Raw genomic sequence first — 15,682 nt, 5'->3', positions numbered from 1 at the left:
TTTAGGACGCTCGGTGCCTTGTTCCGTATAGTACCTCAAAAGAAACTGTCCATCGTATCCGGAAAAATTGTGAGCCATCACCGTGGCATGACGATGACAATCTCCGTAACGTTCGATGTCCTCTTGGCTCCACGTCTTGTCGACGGGGTCTAAGACCCATTGGGCAAAATCGGCTAACGTGTTTGGTCCCCGAAAGATTTTTTCACGCCCTCCAGGAATCTTGCTGCAGTGAGGGCAATGACTGAAGATAGGTTCTTGAATGCACTTCTCGCACGCTCCATGAGCCACGCAGAAATTAGGAATGTGAATGCCAGTCTCTTGCATGCATTCGAAATCGAAAAAGATGAAATTGCCTTTCTTCTTGTGACCGTCCTCTTTCTCTGGTGGGGGATGGTATTTTTGCACGTAGCATTCGTGTTCCAAGTCCACGATGTGGTGACAAATGTGACATTTTTTCTTTCCTCGACATACGTGTGCCTTGGCATTGTTGGTACGTATGCCTTGTCCACACGCGGGGCACAATCTCAGCAGTTGACAAGCGCATTTCTTCTGTGAACCTTGCGTCTTCAAATGTTGTTGGTAACAGGTAGGGCTGACAAACGTGCGCAGACAAGTTGAACAAGGCACTGGTTCTTCGCTCAGACAGGGTGGAGAGGCCAAACATCCTGAGCATTTCCATCCACAATGTTTGTGCTGCTCTCGATTATTATAACCATAGTCACATTTCTCACAAGAATAAACATATCCCAGGAATCCAGTGATACTGGTAATGGTATCGAAATGGTCATCGTGATGATAAACGTGAATGTATTTTCCGTCCTTAAAATCTTGCCCTCGAAACAACAGAGACCCGCGCACTTCTTGAGGGTGCACTTTCAAAGTGTATCGTGGAGCTAGGGCATCTTGCAATTTTTGCATCTCAGGAATGCCACAGGGTGTGTCTTTGGACATGCCAGCTTGTCGTAACAGGAGTTCTGCTTCACTTCGTTGTTTGGCTCGGTCCGATTGTCGAATGTTCTCCCAGTCTCTTTTCCATTCTGCCGTGTCGTTCTTGTTGACATAGGTTCGTCCCACCACGATGGCACGGGCTAAACACATCTGGTCATGAGGATTGTGAATTTGGACAAGGCTACGCTTAATGCTGCGAAGGTCATTCACCAATAACATCTTTTTGCGTCCGGTCCCTTGAGGAGGAGAGACGTGGGTCATGTCCAATGTGGCTTTTCCATCGGTGATGTCAAACTGGTCATTAGATTGTTGCACGTGTTGAATCTTGTCCATGACTTTGGAAGCGGTCAATTCTGCAGGGGTGCTAAACTCGATCCAAACAGGGGATTTCAAACCGTCGTGTTGTATGGAAAGTCTCAAGCGATCGTCTTCTTTGGGTTGACATTGTCGCTTGAGTGCAGTGAGCAGAGAATCCCACACTCCGGTGATGAACCCTTCTGCTTTCTCTAACGGTACTTCGGACTTGAAATCTTTAAACTTCACCGTGTATTTGTAAGCCGTGGTTCTAAATTTTCTAGAGGAGCGCTTTTCCGTCTCTCGAATGGAATAGTATTTTTCAGGGTTAACTAAGGGTGGTGAACTTGGTTTAGAGGTTTCAAATTCTGGTTCACTCATGTCCTCTTCAAAATCACTGGCATGAATTTGTGCCAAGATTTCAGCCCTGGTTCGAGGCGATAGATCACGTTTCTGCCTCTTACTTTCTTCTTCTTTCTTCTCGAATGAATTAGATCGTTTCATCTTGAAAGCAAAAAGTCAAATGACTCAAGTTCAAACACCATGAGCTTCTTTATAGTCATAGCAAACCAGCGTATATAAAAGGGTGTGTGTCTTGTCCTTTCACTATTCATTTCACTCTCAAGCCGAGCACAACGATGGAAGAGACTAACCAGATGGAACGTTTCGTTAGAGCTTTGCGAGGGGTCATTAGAAAATTCTCTTCAGACCAGCCTACGGACTACTCTCCTTCCTTTCGAGATAAAAGTCAAGATACTTGCTGTATCTGTCAGAAGAAAGGGCATTGGTCTTCAGAGTGTCCAGACCGTCAAAAAAGAACAAAAACAGGGACTAAAAAAGACAAAAGTCCAGATACCTGTTATTATTGTAAAGAAAAAGGACATTGGTCTCCAGATTGCCCAAAAAAGAAACAAGAGGAGTCAGAAGAAAAGAGGGATTCTTCAGAAGAAGAGAGGGATTCTTCGAAAGAAGAGAGGGATTCTTCGAAAGAAGAGAGGGATTCTTTAGAGGAAGAAGAGGAAGAAAAAAGACAATTCTATTTACAAGAGGCAAAGAAACAGGAGAAGAAGAAAAGAAGAAGGGAAGAAAATGAGGAAAAGACGGTGAAGAAATTCAAAAAACAGAGAGACTAAACAAGGAGACAGAAGAAGTCAATGAACTTTTTATTAAAGTGATGTGTTGTGAATTGTGAATTGGATTGTAAAAAATGGAGAAAAGAATAAATGAATGATATAAGGTAAGTGTCTTTGAGTTGTGATTTTAAAATAAGAACGTACACTCACGCACTCATACACAGACACGTACTATAAGGGTAAAATGGGTGGGGTTTATTTTTTTTTTTGAGTTATTGGCAAATTGAAATTGTATTTCTTTTCGAGAAATGTGGGTGGCCCTGAAAAGGGCCTTTTTTCTTCATGGTGAAAGGGTAAGTTTAAGCAATCAACTTTAACTGCCTTATGCCTTTGCCACGGCCAAGGCCTACTTCTGGACTGCGTAATGTTGATGATGATGATGATAATGATTGAGTTGAAATCACTAAGGGTGGTACGGTAGGCTTAGTCACAGGGTTGACGTGTTTAGCTCGGGAAGGTCGTATTCTCTTCGCTCGTGATAAAGAAGTCTGATACATTTGTTTCAGACTTCTTAACTCCGCTAAAATGTCCAACAGTACCGTGACCGTTTGATTTTCACCCTCTTGTTTCTTTGCTGCTACTTCTTCTTGCTGTTGTTTTTTTCTTACCTCTTCTTCTTGTTGCTGTTGCTGTAGGAGAAAAGCCTGTTCCGCTTCCTTTTGTCGTTGTATAAATTTCTCCAATTCTTCTTTCTGTCTCTGTCTAAAATTCTCCACTTGCGGTAATGAAGAAGGTAACGAAGGTTCCGGAACAAATTCTTGCGAGGAGAGAAAATCCACAAAATCCCAATTCACCTCTTCTGAAAGTAAGTCCGAGTTCCCTTGGGCAGTCTCCCCTGCTGGTGCACCCCAATGGATCGTTTTCTGAGTTTCCGTCATGTTGAATCACGGTCGCATAGATTGACTGCACACAAGCGCTAGCGAATCTATATAGACTACGTGACGTCACAGACTGCTCTCTTCAGATTGGATGCGGGCTGACTGAATTCTGTAACGCGTGTTCGGATTGGTGAATGAACTCAATCCGTTTCAATCCTTTCTGTCCCTATAAATAAGCGCAGTTCACTGCATTGATTCACCTATTGTCGGAGCCTCAACATGTGGACAGACGTTGAATCTTCAACCCTTGTGTCAACAATGATGTTCAGGACGGACATGCTCATGTATGTCCGATCCAAGTGGACCGTTGTCCACAGGACCAGCAGCAGCCTGTGGATAAGAAGAGTCTATATAGAGAGACAAGGTTGCCTCAAGAGAACTCTGATGTATGGCCCTGCTATAAGACGAAGTTTGAGGACAAGAAGATGTCGCAAATGCCCTTTATGTTAAGGGCATATTAACATAAACCAAAGGCCCTTTTCAGGGCCAGCCATATATCTCGAAAAGAGATAGCCTTACCATTGCCTACCCCTTTTTTTTATTTAGTTTTTTTTTTTTAAAAATAGAGACCCTCCCTGTTTCAATTTTACATAGACCCGATACAGACCCAGGGGTTTTTTGTCCATGTTAAATTTACATAGACCCTATACAGACCCAGGGTGATTAATGTTAAATTTACATAGACCCTATACAGACCCAGGTTAAGTCTGTAATGCTAATTCCCATAGACCCTATATCGACCCACGATTTTTCTCCATGTTAAATTTACATAGACCCTATATCGACCCAGGGGTGTTTTTAATGCTAATTCCCATAGACCCTATAGTGCCCCACTTCACTACTATGGTGTTTCCATATGTCTACTATTGGAGTTGAATTAGTACCGTGTGTCCTAAATGCAGTCACTTTCGCTCTTGAAACTTGAATTTCACAGACATGGCCGTCAGGGAAAACTGAGTATGCGGGTTTATTTTCATAGTCTCTTTCATTTATACTGAGGAGCCGAAATAACCTTTTTCTCCGTTAAATAGTAGAAATTAGTTTATGTTCTATTTTTTTTCCTCCAAACAAATCTAGTATATTCCTGCGTTGTTTTAGAAAGCTTCAACAGAAGGCGAAATGTTGGATCATTTGTCAATTGAATGGCAACATGACATTTACACATTTTCAATCGAGAAGTGTTCTTTTCTACTGCAAATTAAAGCGTGGGTACGTGTCATTTTATCTGCTGGAAGTGTACTTTTCTACTGCAAAATAAAGCGTGGGTACGTGTCATTTTATCTGCTGGAAGTGTTCTTTTCTACTGCAAATTTAAGCGTAGGTACGTGTCATTTTATCAGCTGGAAGTGTTCTTTTCTACTGCAAATTAAAGCGTGGGTACGTGTCATGCTTTACGTGGATACGTGTCATTTCATCTGCTGATGCTCTCATTATTCAGACTGAGATTTCTTTTAATTTTTGGGGGGTGAAACACCGTAAGTCCTGAATATAATCGATATACTTTTCTAGCTACGACAGTTTGGTTGTTATAAAAAAAAATCAGCAGCGAGCGCTTCGTTTTGTAATTTCGAGATTTTGCAAGATCATTATTTTCAGATATCGCGAGACTGGTATATTGCATGGAAAACATATATATGTAATGATTATTAATGTTCATTTTTAAGTTCATGTAAGTTTCTTTTATAAAACTTATTTATCTAAATCTGTGTATGTGCTTCCCTCTACCGACTGATACCTAAGTCCAACGATAAAAATCATATCTTACCAAATATGCACATTGTACTCTCTTATTTCCTGTCCAAATCTGGAATGGAAATACATTTTAAAAAACGCTCTCTCTCTCTCTTATTTTCTGTCCAAATTTGGAATGGAAATACGTTTTAAAAAAACGCTCTCTCTCTTATTTTCTGTCCACATTTGGTACACGACGTATCAAACAAAGGCTCAGTGACATCATCCATTTTACAAAAATTGATTTGTTTCGTTTAAAGGCACAATAGTGCAGCTGAGGGTGAATTTTCTTGCAAAAATGTTGGGACATTTATGTATATCAACTGATTAAATACTATTTAAAAGGCATTTCTAGGGTAATATCAAGTACGTAGGGGTTCTCGTTATGAAATACGAGCTCCCTGAAATCTTCGTACGTAGAGTAACGAATCTATCGTCTCCATGTTGAAATCCCGCTCGGCAGTGATCGGTAGATTCCGAATGAATAACACACATGATTCCGGTGACCGAAATTTGCATAATTATAGGCCACATTGTAAACACTGAAGATGATGACGTAAAACACAACCACGCTACGAGACCGCCCAAAATGACAACAACGGTGAGTACGATCTTCTTCTGATCTCGTTCTTTTCTTCTTATCCTTTTCCTTTCTAATTTTAATTGTGAGAGGAAACAATGAAATGTGTGTACAACTACGTTTATAGTTATATTTCAAAGTTTTTATGGTACGAGAATAATTTAAATCGACGTGCTCTGTACAGTATTGCAAAAACCCACTGTACTCACTCTATTTCTTGCCCAGTAGAATTCGTACTCCCTCACGTCCCCACCACTCAATTTTATAAATGAAAAGCATCCGGGATATTTAAAAATGCTCAAACTTTTATTAATCAATTTATAAATTCTAACCAGATTGTCACCAGTGGACCCCTAACACCCAACACACACAAACGTACAGTCACTTGTCAGCTAAGTTGGACCACAGCTTTATTCTTGGACATGTTTATTGGGTTTTGTGCACACTGAGTAAATAGACACATAGACTTTGCTTTGATGCCCATTCGAGGAAAGTAGGGGCCCTTTTTAAATTTTGGATCCCCACCCCACCCAACACTTGACCTGATCCAGCCCAAATAAGCTTCTATCAAATCACAACCTCTCATGTATTAATTTCTGATCCAAAGTTAGCACTATATTCCTATAAGTTTAATAAGTAATCATGAATATATTAGTTGTCAAATATTGAAATACATTTACTTATTAAAATTCATTAGATAGACTTAAATCAGCTTACTCTCAAGCTCAATTCTAGAGCAACCTTTAAGAGGAAGAGGGAGGATGAGGCATGGAGCAAGAAGTTGACAAAACAGATGGGGGAGAGGAGAAAGACATGCTGTGCAGCCTAAAAACTGAGCTGACCAAGTTCTACACATAGTTCAGACAAGGCAGACAAGAATGAGGGTAATTGTTTATTTTTATCTTGCAAAACAAGTATTGATAGATATTGAAAAATGTTTGGTACTAAGTATGTTGGCAAAGACTCTAATATCTATGTCAGTAGTGTTTTGCACAACTTAGAAAATGCATACTTGTATTAAAGGATTAGTTATTTTACCAAACAATGTATGTTTAAACTGCTTTACTTTTTGTTGCTACTCAACACCCCACCCCAATATGATTTGATAATGGAAGACTCATTAGGCCTAGTCCAGCTGGTAAATGAGCCCACAAGTGTAACAGAAATATCAAGCACTCTTATTGATCACATTTATACCAACCTACCAAACAATGTGGCTTATGTTAACGTACCAAATGTTGGTCTTAGTGACCACTATCCTACTTTTTTGACAAGAAAGGTTAAATGCAACATAAATAGGAACAATACACACAAAATTATCACTTACAGATCTTTCCAAAATTGAAGTAAGTAACAATATCAAGATGACCTATATAAAGTTCCATTGAATATTATCCAAAATTTTGATGACATATGTGAAGCTCTAAAAGTGTGGACTGATTTATGAATGTAGTCTCTAAGCATGCCCCACTAAATGTACATTGAGTAAAGTATGAAATCCAACCTAACTGATTTACAACTGAAATTATAGATATTATGAAGACACGAGACCAATTGAAGGCTATGGGAAACCATGCACAATATCAAGTATGGGGAAATAACATAACAAGTATGATTGAAAAGGCTAAAAAAAAAACTTATTATCAATCAATGCCTTAAAACACAAAGAGCAACACAAACTCCATTTGGAAAGTCTTCAGTGAATTCATTGGGGTAACACACAAAGATCAGACAAATAAAATTCACTCACTTCTGGTAAATGACACAAAAGTCAATGATGACACTGACATCGCAAATATTTTGAGTGATTTTTTTTTTCACTAACATTACCACTAAGTTAAAAGAACCAGTGATAGAAAACAAGTATAATGAACTGAAAATTGCCTAAGGAGGGATGTTTCTCTATCCCACAGGTATAAAAAAAACTGCTAAAAAATGTCTCAGTAAACTTGATATCAAGAAAGCTACAGGACTTGATCAGATTGGTCCACCACTCATTAAAACTTCTGCCTCAGCTATTTCAGATAGCATACCATTCATAATCAATTTAAATATTGCAACCTCATCTGTCCCCAAAACTTGTCAAAATTGATTGAAAAACATGTCCATGAATCGTTCATGTCATATTTAACGAAATAGTTGCTGTTACACCCTATTCAATCAGACTTTAGACAGAAACATTCATGTGAGACTGACTTGATCTCTCTAACTGATAAATGGCTTCAACCACTTGATCAAAGTTGAATAATAGGATCTCTATTTGTAGATTTCAGGAAAGTTTATGGGTTGGTGTACAGGAAATTCTTTTAAGAAACTGAAAATCAACCAATGCGATGAAAGCACAATTAGATGGTTTACTTCAAAGTTAAGTGAGAGAACACATGTTTATATAAATAATGTTCTGTCAGAACCTGGAACAATTAGATATGGAGTACCACAAGGTTCAATTTTAGGTCCATTACTATTGATACTATTTACTAATGGCCTACCACTTTTTAATAAGGGACTCAATTTCATCTTCAGATCTCTATGCAGATGACACAACATTGTCAGACATCCAAAACACAAAGCAATTTATTTACAGGATGCCCTAAACAAACTGGACAACTGGTGCACATGCAATGGCATAGTGGTAAATACTGGAAGAGCTAAAATATTACTTATCTCAACATGGCAAAAAAGAACAAATCTTGGTAGTGATGAACTATGTTTGACATGGAAGGATACAAATTTGCAAATGGTTTGTCATGATAGACTACTTGGTGTTTTGGTAGAAAATAACCTATCATGGACTGAACATGTCAGTAAAAAAGTTAATTCAAGTTTATGGCTTTTCAGTAGGATAAGGTACAGAAAACTTTTTTATAACAGTTACATACAACCCTATGTAGACTACTGTAATACAGTGTGGAGTAATTCAAATGATAAAATCATAGCAAAGCTGGCACATTTTAAAACAAGTGCATTCAGGCTATATCAATCCAGAAAGAAAGCAAGGAAAATTTTAGCTGGTAAGTTAAAATTATTACCTATTAAAGACTGAATCCAGTTGAGAAAAGCCAAAGTAATGTACATGATATCCAATAATTGTGCTCCTGAATATTTACAATCACTATTCAAGTATAGGCTACCTGGTAATACTCCACAACTGTGATCCATGTCTACCAAACAGTATAAAATTCCCAAACCAAATAAGGAATTATTCAAAAAATGTTTCCAGTACTCTGGAATTTTGTTCTGGAATAGTATTCCAGTTGACTTTAGAAATGCCAACTCTATTTCCTTCTTCCAAACCAATATATACAGCGGCTTCAGAGATACACTTAAAACAGATAAATTCATTTCTATGAGGGTCTAAAGGTAGATTAGCTAAAATCATTTCATATGTAGGTATTAGTGACCTACGCTAGTGGCATACAAACATTCAATACTATAAAGGTTAACTTGCACTTTTTTCAATTTAATTAATAAACCAACTAAAGTAATACATTTATTAGTTGTTTTTTTTAAAATAAAAAATGGGAACAAAAAGTCTATGCAATCTTACTTTGGAGTTCAGCAATTAGACCTGACTAGATTGCAGTTTTTTTTTTTTATAAAGTTAGACATGTACAGAATTCATATAGCCATTTAAGTCTTGTGAAATAAATACTACACTTTTATTCTTATGTTTTAAATATGATGCATGCCTTAATGTGTATTTCTAAAGCCCCAAAATATGTTAAGATAATACTATATATGCAATATCATGATAAACATAAGGACTTAATAATCCTAAATTGTTTTATTTATCCAGAACGAAGACTGACATGAACGCTTGCAAGAAACTTTTTTTCTTCTTCATATCTGATCTAACATTTTTGGGTAAGAATTTTAATTGCCCAGTCTGCTTGGCATTCAGTGTTTCCACCTTTGAACTGGTGATTACTGCAAATGATTTCTGTATAACAAATTTACTCAATTTGATGGCAATTATGAAATTTCTTTAATTCTTTCAATAACTTTTATATATTCCATAAGCGTGTTATTGCCAAAGCTTAAAAATTTTATGTACAAAATGTATATCACAAAAGGTATGAATAACTTGACCGGTATGTTGGCTACATTACAGAAAACCTCTTTCTGTATACAGGATATGTGTAGCACATGCCTATGAATGTACAACTTGCACTTTGTACCAATAAAATCAAAATACTACATCAATTTACAAACAGAATTAAAACTTTGATAGTTTCTCTTACAATACAACATTTACATTGAATTCCATTTCCAAGGTGGACTCTCAAAGATTGATAATTGATGTACATGCATGATTGTTGTAAATGTTATTTCTTTGCAACCACTGTGAAAGAATTTTAAAATTGTAAGCCGTCCAAAAACAGACGTGCATACATATGCAAATGATAAGGACTTTGTTTTAATTTACAATTGATACTCATTGAGTAGATTCTTTTCATTACCTGATTTCAATGTGGGTACCTCACTATACTAAACAAATCTAAGCTGCAATCAGCCATTCCTATTTGATCCCAGTGTATGAGTCTCTGACTTCTAGAAATGCTCCCCAAAAACTTTGAGCTGTCCATCTTAACATAAACTATCAGTTCTAGTTGTGATGGAACTCTCAGTGTTCATGTCAAAATAGAAACCTTGTGCAGTTTTGATCCACGTGAATTTCACAGTGGAAATTGCTGATCGAAGATGAATAACGTTTGAATAAGCGCATGCTCCTATTATTTCTTAAAATATATTTTTTTACATTTTAGAAATAGCATATTACAATTGGAATAATTTTTCAGATTTTTCAAGATCTAATCCTTGATGAGGCTGTATATGCCTTGTCCAGGATGTACAGACGAAATGTTCTTGTCCTCAACGATAAAGTTGACTTGATGAGTACCAACAGTCATGCTACCTACAGACAGTTCATACTACGGCAACATGGAAGGTTGGGGTCTGGACAGAGACATGTAATTCCCTCTTGCTGTTTCTGGCAGATACATGACAAATATCCCGATGGACAATACACTGGCTTCATCCACTCTAGGCTTGCATGAACTTAAACACTTTCTTGCATGTATGAGTTTGTATATAAATGAATACAATTGATTTTATTCATTGTTTTCTTATAAATGCACATAATATTGCATCAAACAATAATGCTTTCAGATTTTTTTTAACACCAGTCTATTTCTGCCTATAAACAATGTGGGCACGATCATAAATAATCAATATATAAACAGTTTTCAGCAACTGCAGATACAATATTATACATTATTTTATTTTCAACTACTGATATTTCAGGATATTATATAAAGTGTAACCTGCCTTAGCTGACACCTCCATATATCAGACACAGTTTCATATTTTACATAACTAAAATCGAGAGATCTCCTTCACCATACCAAAACTAGAGTTGATGGTGGTTCTTGAGGTGCCAGGTTTATACAAATTCACCTGGGATCATCTTCCTTTAGTTCTCTTCTCCTCTGCATACCCTGCTTTCCCTCAAGTTGATAGATAAGGGCTTTCTTGATAAGCTCCATGATGTGGAGATGTTTTCTTTTCCTTGCAAGGGTAGACGGACCATCTGCCACTTTTTTTTTTTTAACATCAGTGCCTGTTTTAAAGAAAAATTTATTTTCTTAACATGTGTGACAAGCTTCCCCATGCTAACCCATATTAACTTTTTAACCAATATTAGAGCCTCATGATCAGTTGCCAAGAAGGAGTTGTTGAGGGTTTGTTTTCGTTCTTATTTGTTCTATTCACAAAATACTGTGTGAGACAGGATGCATTTTTGCCCATTCCTCATGCAAGCAACATGTTTTCATGAACAGGTATTAGCTAGTAATCATCATGGTGACAGCATCTACTACAAATGTCCTGAGGACATTCCATAAACCCCATATATTCTTAATAAAGTGTGTCAGTCCCCTGGGAAAGTGATATACATATCACTGGATCTAATTATTAGACTTGCATTGCTCAAATAAAAATAAATATCCACTAGAATGATAACAATACTAATTACAAGATCTGTATGCATGAAAATATTAAGATTCCTTACCACAAATATAAATGTGTGCCGATTGTTGCAAAATGACTTGTATCTAATTGTACATGTGAATAATATTCCATTCGTCTGATCTCTAGGCAGGGATCATAATGCACAATCAATATATAAAATTATTTCTAATTTCCTGTAGTGAAACAAGCTTACACTATCTCCCCTTCTTTGTTTCTCATTACACCTCAGCCACTGTGTATATTGTGATCCAAAGCAGCTAGCTCATTCCTAATCCTGTACACAGGAGGGATGTATGAAAATCTCTTGGCACTGTACATCATGATCTGCTGATGAAAAACTTCAAGCTCAGCAGTGCTTCTGCAATTATCGAAAACATGTATCTTGTAACATGTGTTATTTGTAATCTGCTAACAGATTAATATTATTAAATGATCATTACTGTTGGTAATTTTTGCATACATAAAGTCTTTACTAAAGTGTTTATTGATAGAGTGTCATGGAATTGTTTATACCTGACGTGCATGTATTATACCTGAAATTACCAAAGACTTGAGAAGGAGAGTCATTATACATGTATCATGTGCACACATCTTATGAATTCTAACTTATTCAGATCTTCAAATGGTAAATATATACAGTAATTTTTTATTTAGTTGAGAATAAAAATATTTAAAGTGGTCTTCACATTTTTCTTTTAAATACCATGCAATTGTTGCAATCCTGAAATGGCATACCTGAAATTACTCCACTGTTTAGGAACCTTTGGTCCAAGAGCACCTTTGCTAAGGTTTTCAGCACTTTGGCTTTCTTCTTGGGATCATCTTCATCAAGCCAAGGCTTTGTCAGCTCTTCATTCTCCAGGTAAGGTTGATGAAGACATTTATTAATGCCTTGGCCATGTGAGAGGATCTACTTATGTGTATTGGTGATGTGATTTAGGACACTCCTCAAGATACTCTGAAAGAATGCCACAATCAATACCTTTAGCACTAAAGCTGGTCTCTTTTGTCATGGTGACCCCATATTGATAAGACAACTTGATTTATATCATAAAGTGAAAGCTACATTGTAGAACTGGCTAATAGTTAGTGTAGCAGGATTCACATTTTCCTCAGATCATTGTTCCTTCAATATTCCACATTGCTATGACATTTCAAATAAATTACTTTTAATAAACTACATACCTAGAAGATTTGATGATGAATATATATGGATAAAAAATACATTAAAATAAATCAGAAGATAAGGATTATGCACTGTAATTTTGATTTTATACAAAAGTATACAATAGCAAATGTTTACATATATGTTTCAAATAAAAGGACTGAAAACTCACAAAAAATTGTCCATAGCTGCTAGCAGTCTTGCCATAAAGCCATATTATCCATTTGTTTGGCAACCTTGAAAAGTAGGTAGATAAAATAAAGTTAAAAATGCATGAAGAGCAATCATCAAAACAGTAACAGCTTTTCAATTCCAAAAGTTTTATAACAATAAAGAGTGAAAACCAACAAGTCATTTAATTCCCAAGAATAAAAAATGAAATTTAAAAAGAACTTACAGTATTCTAAATTAAATCCTAAATAAGTTATATCACCAGTCCTAATGAATAAAGTTCTAATGAACTGCCAGTGGTTTCCAAAAACAAACTTCAACTGTTATCTCAGTATTTTGTTTTTAAATTAAATATGTCTTATGTGCATTCATCATGAGCTAAGTGGATAGATGGGAAGAGGGTGTTAGCAAGAACTGCATGTGGGACATAGATACATGTATAAATGGGAAACAGCATAAAGAAAGCATATGAGGCATGTAGACACAATTTCAATATACAATGACTGGTCCTCTAAGTGTTGAGTGGGGGAAAAAACCCAGTACACCGAAACTTTTTTGCATAACCAAAACAATGATAGTTCAAATTATGCCTTTTTCTATGCATCAAGTGGCACAGTTGAAATACCAAACCCTACTTCTGAAAAAGCGAAATTCAAGGTTTGTTCTCGAACTCAAACTAAGAAAAGCATGAAGTGGGAACTCAACCAGCTGGCAGTTATAATAATGTCCTTTATCAGCATTGCATTTGTTACATCATTGTTTTCAGCAGAATGACAATTGTAAGACAACCCCCACCCATGCACAAAAAAAATCGGCAAGAAATTTGTCATTTTTACCTTCCTGATTCAATAGCAAATACTTCAGATACTGAAGGTGTCTTCATTCTCTCAGTATGTTGCAAAAGCACTTGGCCAGGTGTTGATGTGAAGCATGAAAATGTAATTGCCATCGGTTCTGTATGCTTGGGTTCATCTTTTGCTATATTCTTTGTAACTTAAAATATGAATTAAATATTCATTTGTATTATAAGTTATGCTTTAAATCTGTTTCTTTGTGCACTGTGTTAAACACTTAGAACTGAAATACTTCATTTAAGCAAGAATACATAATAATAGATCTAAAAAAATTCACATCAATAAAACTAACTTGACTGCAGCTCAAAATTTTAACTGATAACAATCTGCCAGCCATATATTCTGGTAGCACTACAACATCCTTTCCTATCATGACTAGATATCCTTTTGTAACTGTAGTCAATACAGTGCTTTATAATAGATTTACTAGCAGTTGAAAGATGTACAATAAAATCTTATTATTTGTTCCATCACGTTTACATGATAAGGTTATTAAACTTTTATGCAAGTAATGTGCATGTCACATTAACCTAAGGTGTGTGTGTGAGAGAGAGAGGGGGGGGGATATATATGATATAAATAATGATAACGCTTGTACATGTATCTAAGTTCCTTCGTCGAATTTTTAAAAAAACTTGTCTCACGAAGATAATTGACAGGTGTACAAAATGACCTTTATGAGCAAGCTGTTATAAAAAATAAATAATATATTCCACCCCAACATAAAATACACACAATGCAGTAACCGAGTGAAATATTGATCAGCCGATCACATCTATTTTGGGCATATCACAAAGCAAGTCCTTGTGCAAACATTGCATTAATAAAACAGTGTGCTTTCAAACATACAGTAGGAACAAGATATTGAAAAATGGAGAACACTTATACATAGACATCACAGTCACTTGATTCTGGGGAAACTAATGTGTATCACTATCATATAACACAGACATTGGCTTACCTGTCAAACAACAACTTCGCCATTTCAGTGCCTGATGCCAGTCCTAACTCTTACATCAATGCTCTCCATCGAACAAACTGGTCCCCAAGACGAATCCTTGATAAGTCCCGTTCGGTTTCTCAGACAGTGTTTCGACGTTTCTTCTCGGAAAGCGACAAGCGCGGGCGACCTTTACGTTTTTGACTCTCACGTGTGTCCGCCATTTTTGTTTATAATAGATATTTAAATTACAACCACGTGACTCATAACCCGCCCACTGGACGAAGATGACGTATACGTTTTTGTGGTCACGTGAGGCTTCCGTAACAGTTCGTAACCTACAAGTTTCAATTAAAGCGGGCCCCCACAAAAATTCATTTTCTCTCGTTTATTTATCAATTGCCCAATTTAATCTTCTCAAACTCTAGGTTATTTTGAATTATTTCAGCTTATAAGTCGACACATTTCACTAGTTACATGATCTGTAAAATTCAAAAAATTACAAACACTCTGCACTATTGTGCCTTTAAGCATTTTTAAAAGTCTGTATTGTTATCGCCATAATATCTGTACAGGTCTATATTAGAAAGAATATCTAAACCAGCTAGTTATTATCATGTCTATGTATAAATCTTCGTTTGTTTTTACGAGTACGTAATCATATTTATGAAGCCTTGCAGGTTTTCTTTTCGCTCACTTTTCAATCTGTTGATACAGTATTTAAGTCTTCATCTCTGATTTATTTACGTAGAACAATTTCAGTATATCTTACTACTGCAAAACATTACATATGTGTGATAAAATATATATTTACTGCGAGGTTTAACAATGAAGACAATGATATGTAAAACGTCGCATAAGTGCATCTAATTCACGTACTTATTTGCTAGACGTGAACTTCAAATGCAAAACACAGGTTGCAAAGGAACAGCCAACTTACTTAATGTAGGTGTGTCTG

The 15,682-nt window shown here is 36.3% G+C and overlaps 1 protein-coding gene and 1 long non-coding RNA gene across 2 annotated transcripts; one reads left to right on the top strand and one right to left on the bottom strand.

Moving 5' to 3' along the window:
* The first annotated feature begins 5,514 nt into the window (after nt 1-5,514).
* Nucleotides 5,515-12,274, top strand: LOC149780256 (P2X purinoceptor 7-like). Its single transcript, XM_089937063.1, has 3 exons — nt 5,515-5,585; nt 6,300-6,448; nt 10,364-12,274. Exons 2-3 carry the CDS (start codon nt 6,443-6,445, stop codon nt 10,619-10,621), a joined length of 264 nt encoding a protein of 87 aa, XP_089793189.1. The 5' UTR covers nt 5,515-5,585; nt 6,300-6,442; the 3' UTR covers nt 10,622-12,274.
* LOC149780255 (uncharacterized) lies at nt 11,819-15,142 on the bottom strand. Its single transcript, XR_016415039.1, has 5 exons — nt 14,746-15,142; nt 13,767-13,923; nt 12,932-12,995; nt 12,330-12,552; nt 11,819-11,952 (listed from the first exon to the last, which is right to left on the bottom strand). It is a non-coding gene; the product is annotated as an uncharacterized LOC149780255 (long non-coding RNA).
* Between the last annotated feature and the right edge of the window lie 540 nt (nt 15,143-15,682).

Source organism: Sinohyriopsis cumingii, chromosome 16 (assembly GCF_028554795.1).
Source record: "Sinohyriopsis cumingii isolate HCF-2022 chromosome 16, ASM2855479v2, whole genome shotgun sequence".
Classification (NCBI taxonomy): Eukaryota; Metazoa; Mollusca; class Bivalvia; order Unionida; family Unionidae; genus Sinohyriopsis; species Sinohyriopsis cumingii.
The sequence above is the reverse complement of the archived record's forward strand: the minus strand, read 5'-3'. Positions and strand labels throughout refer to the sequence as shown.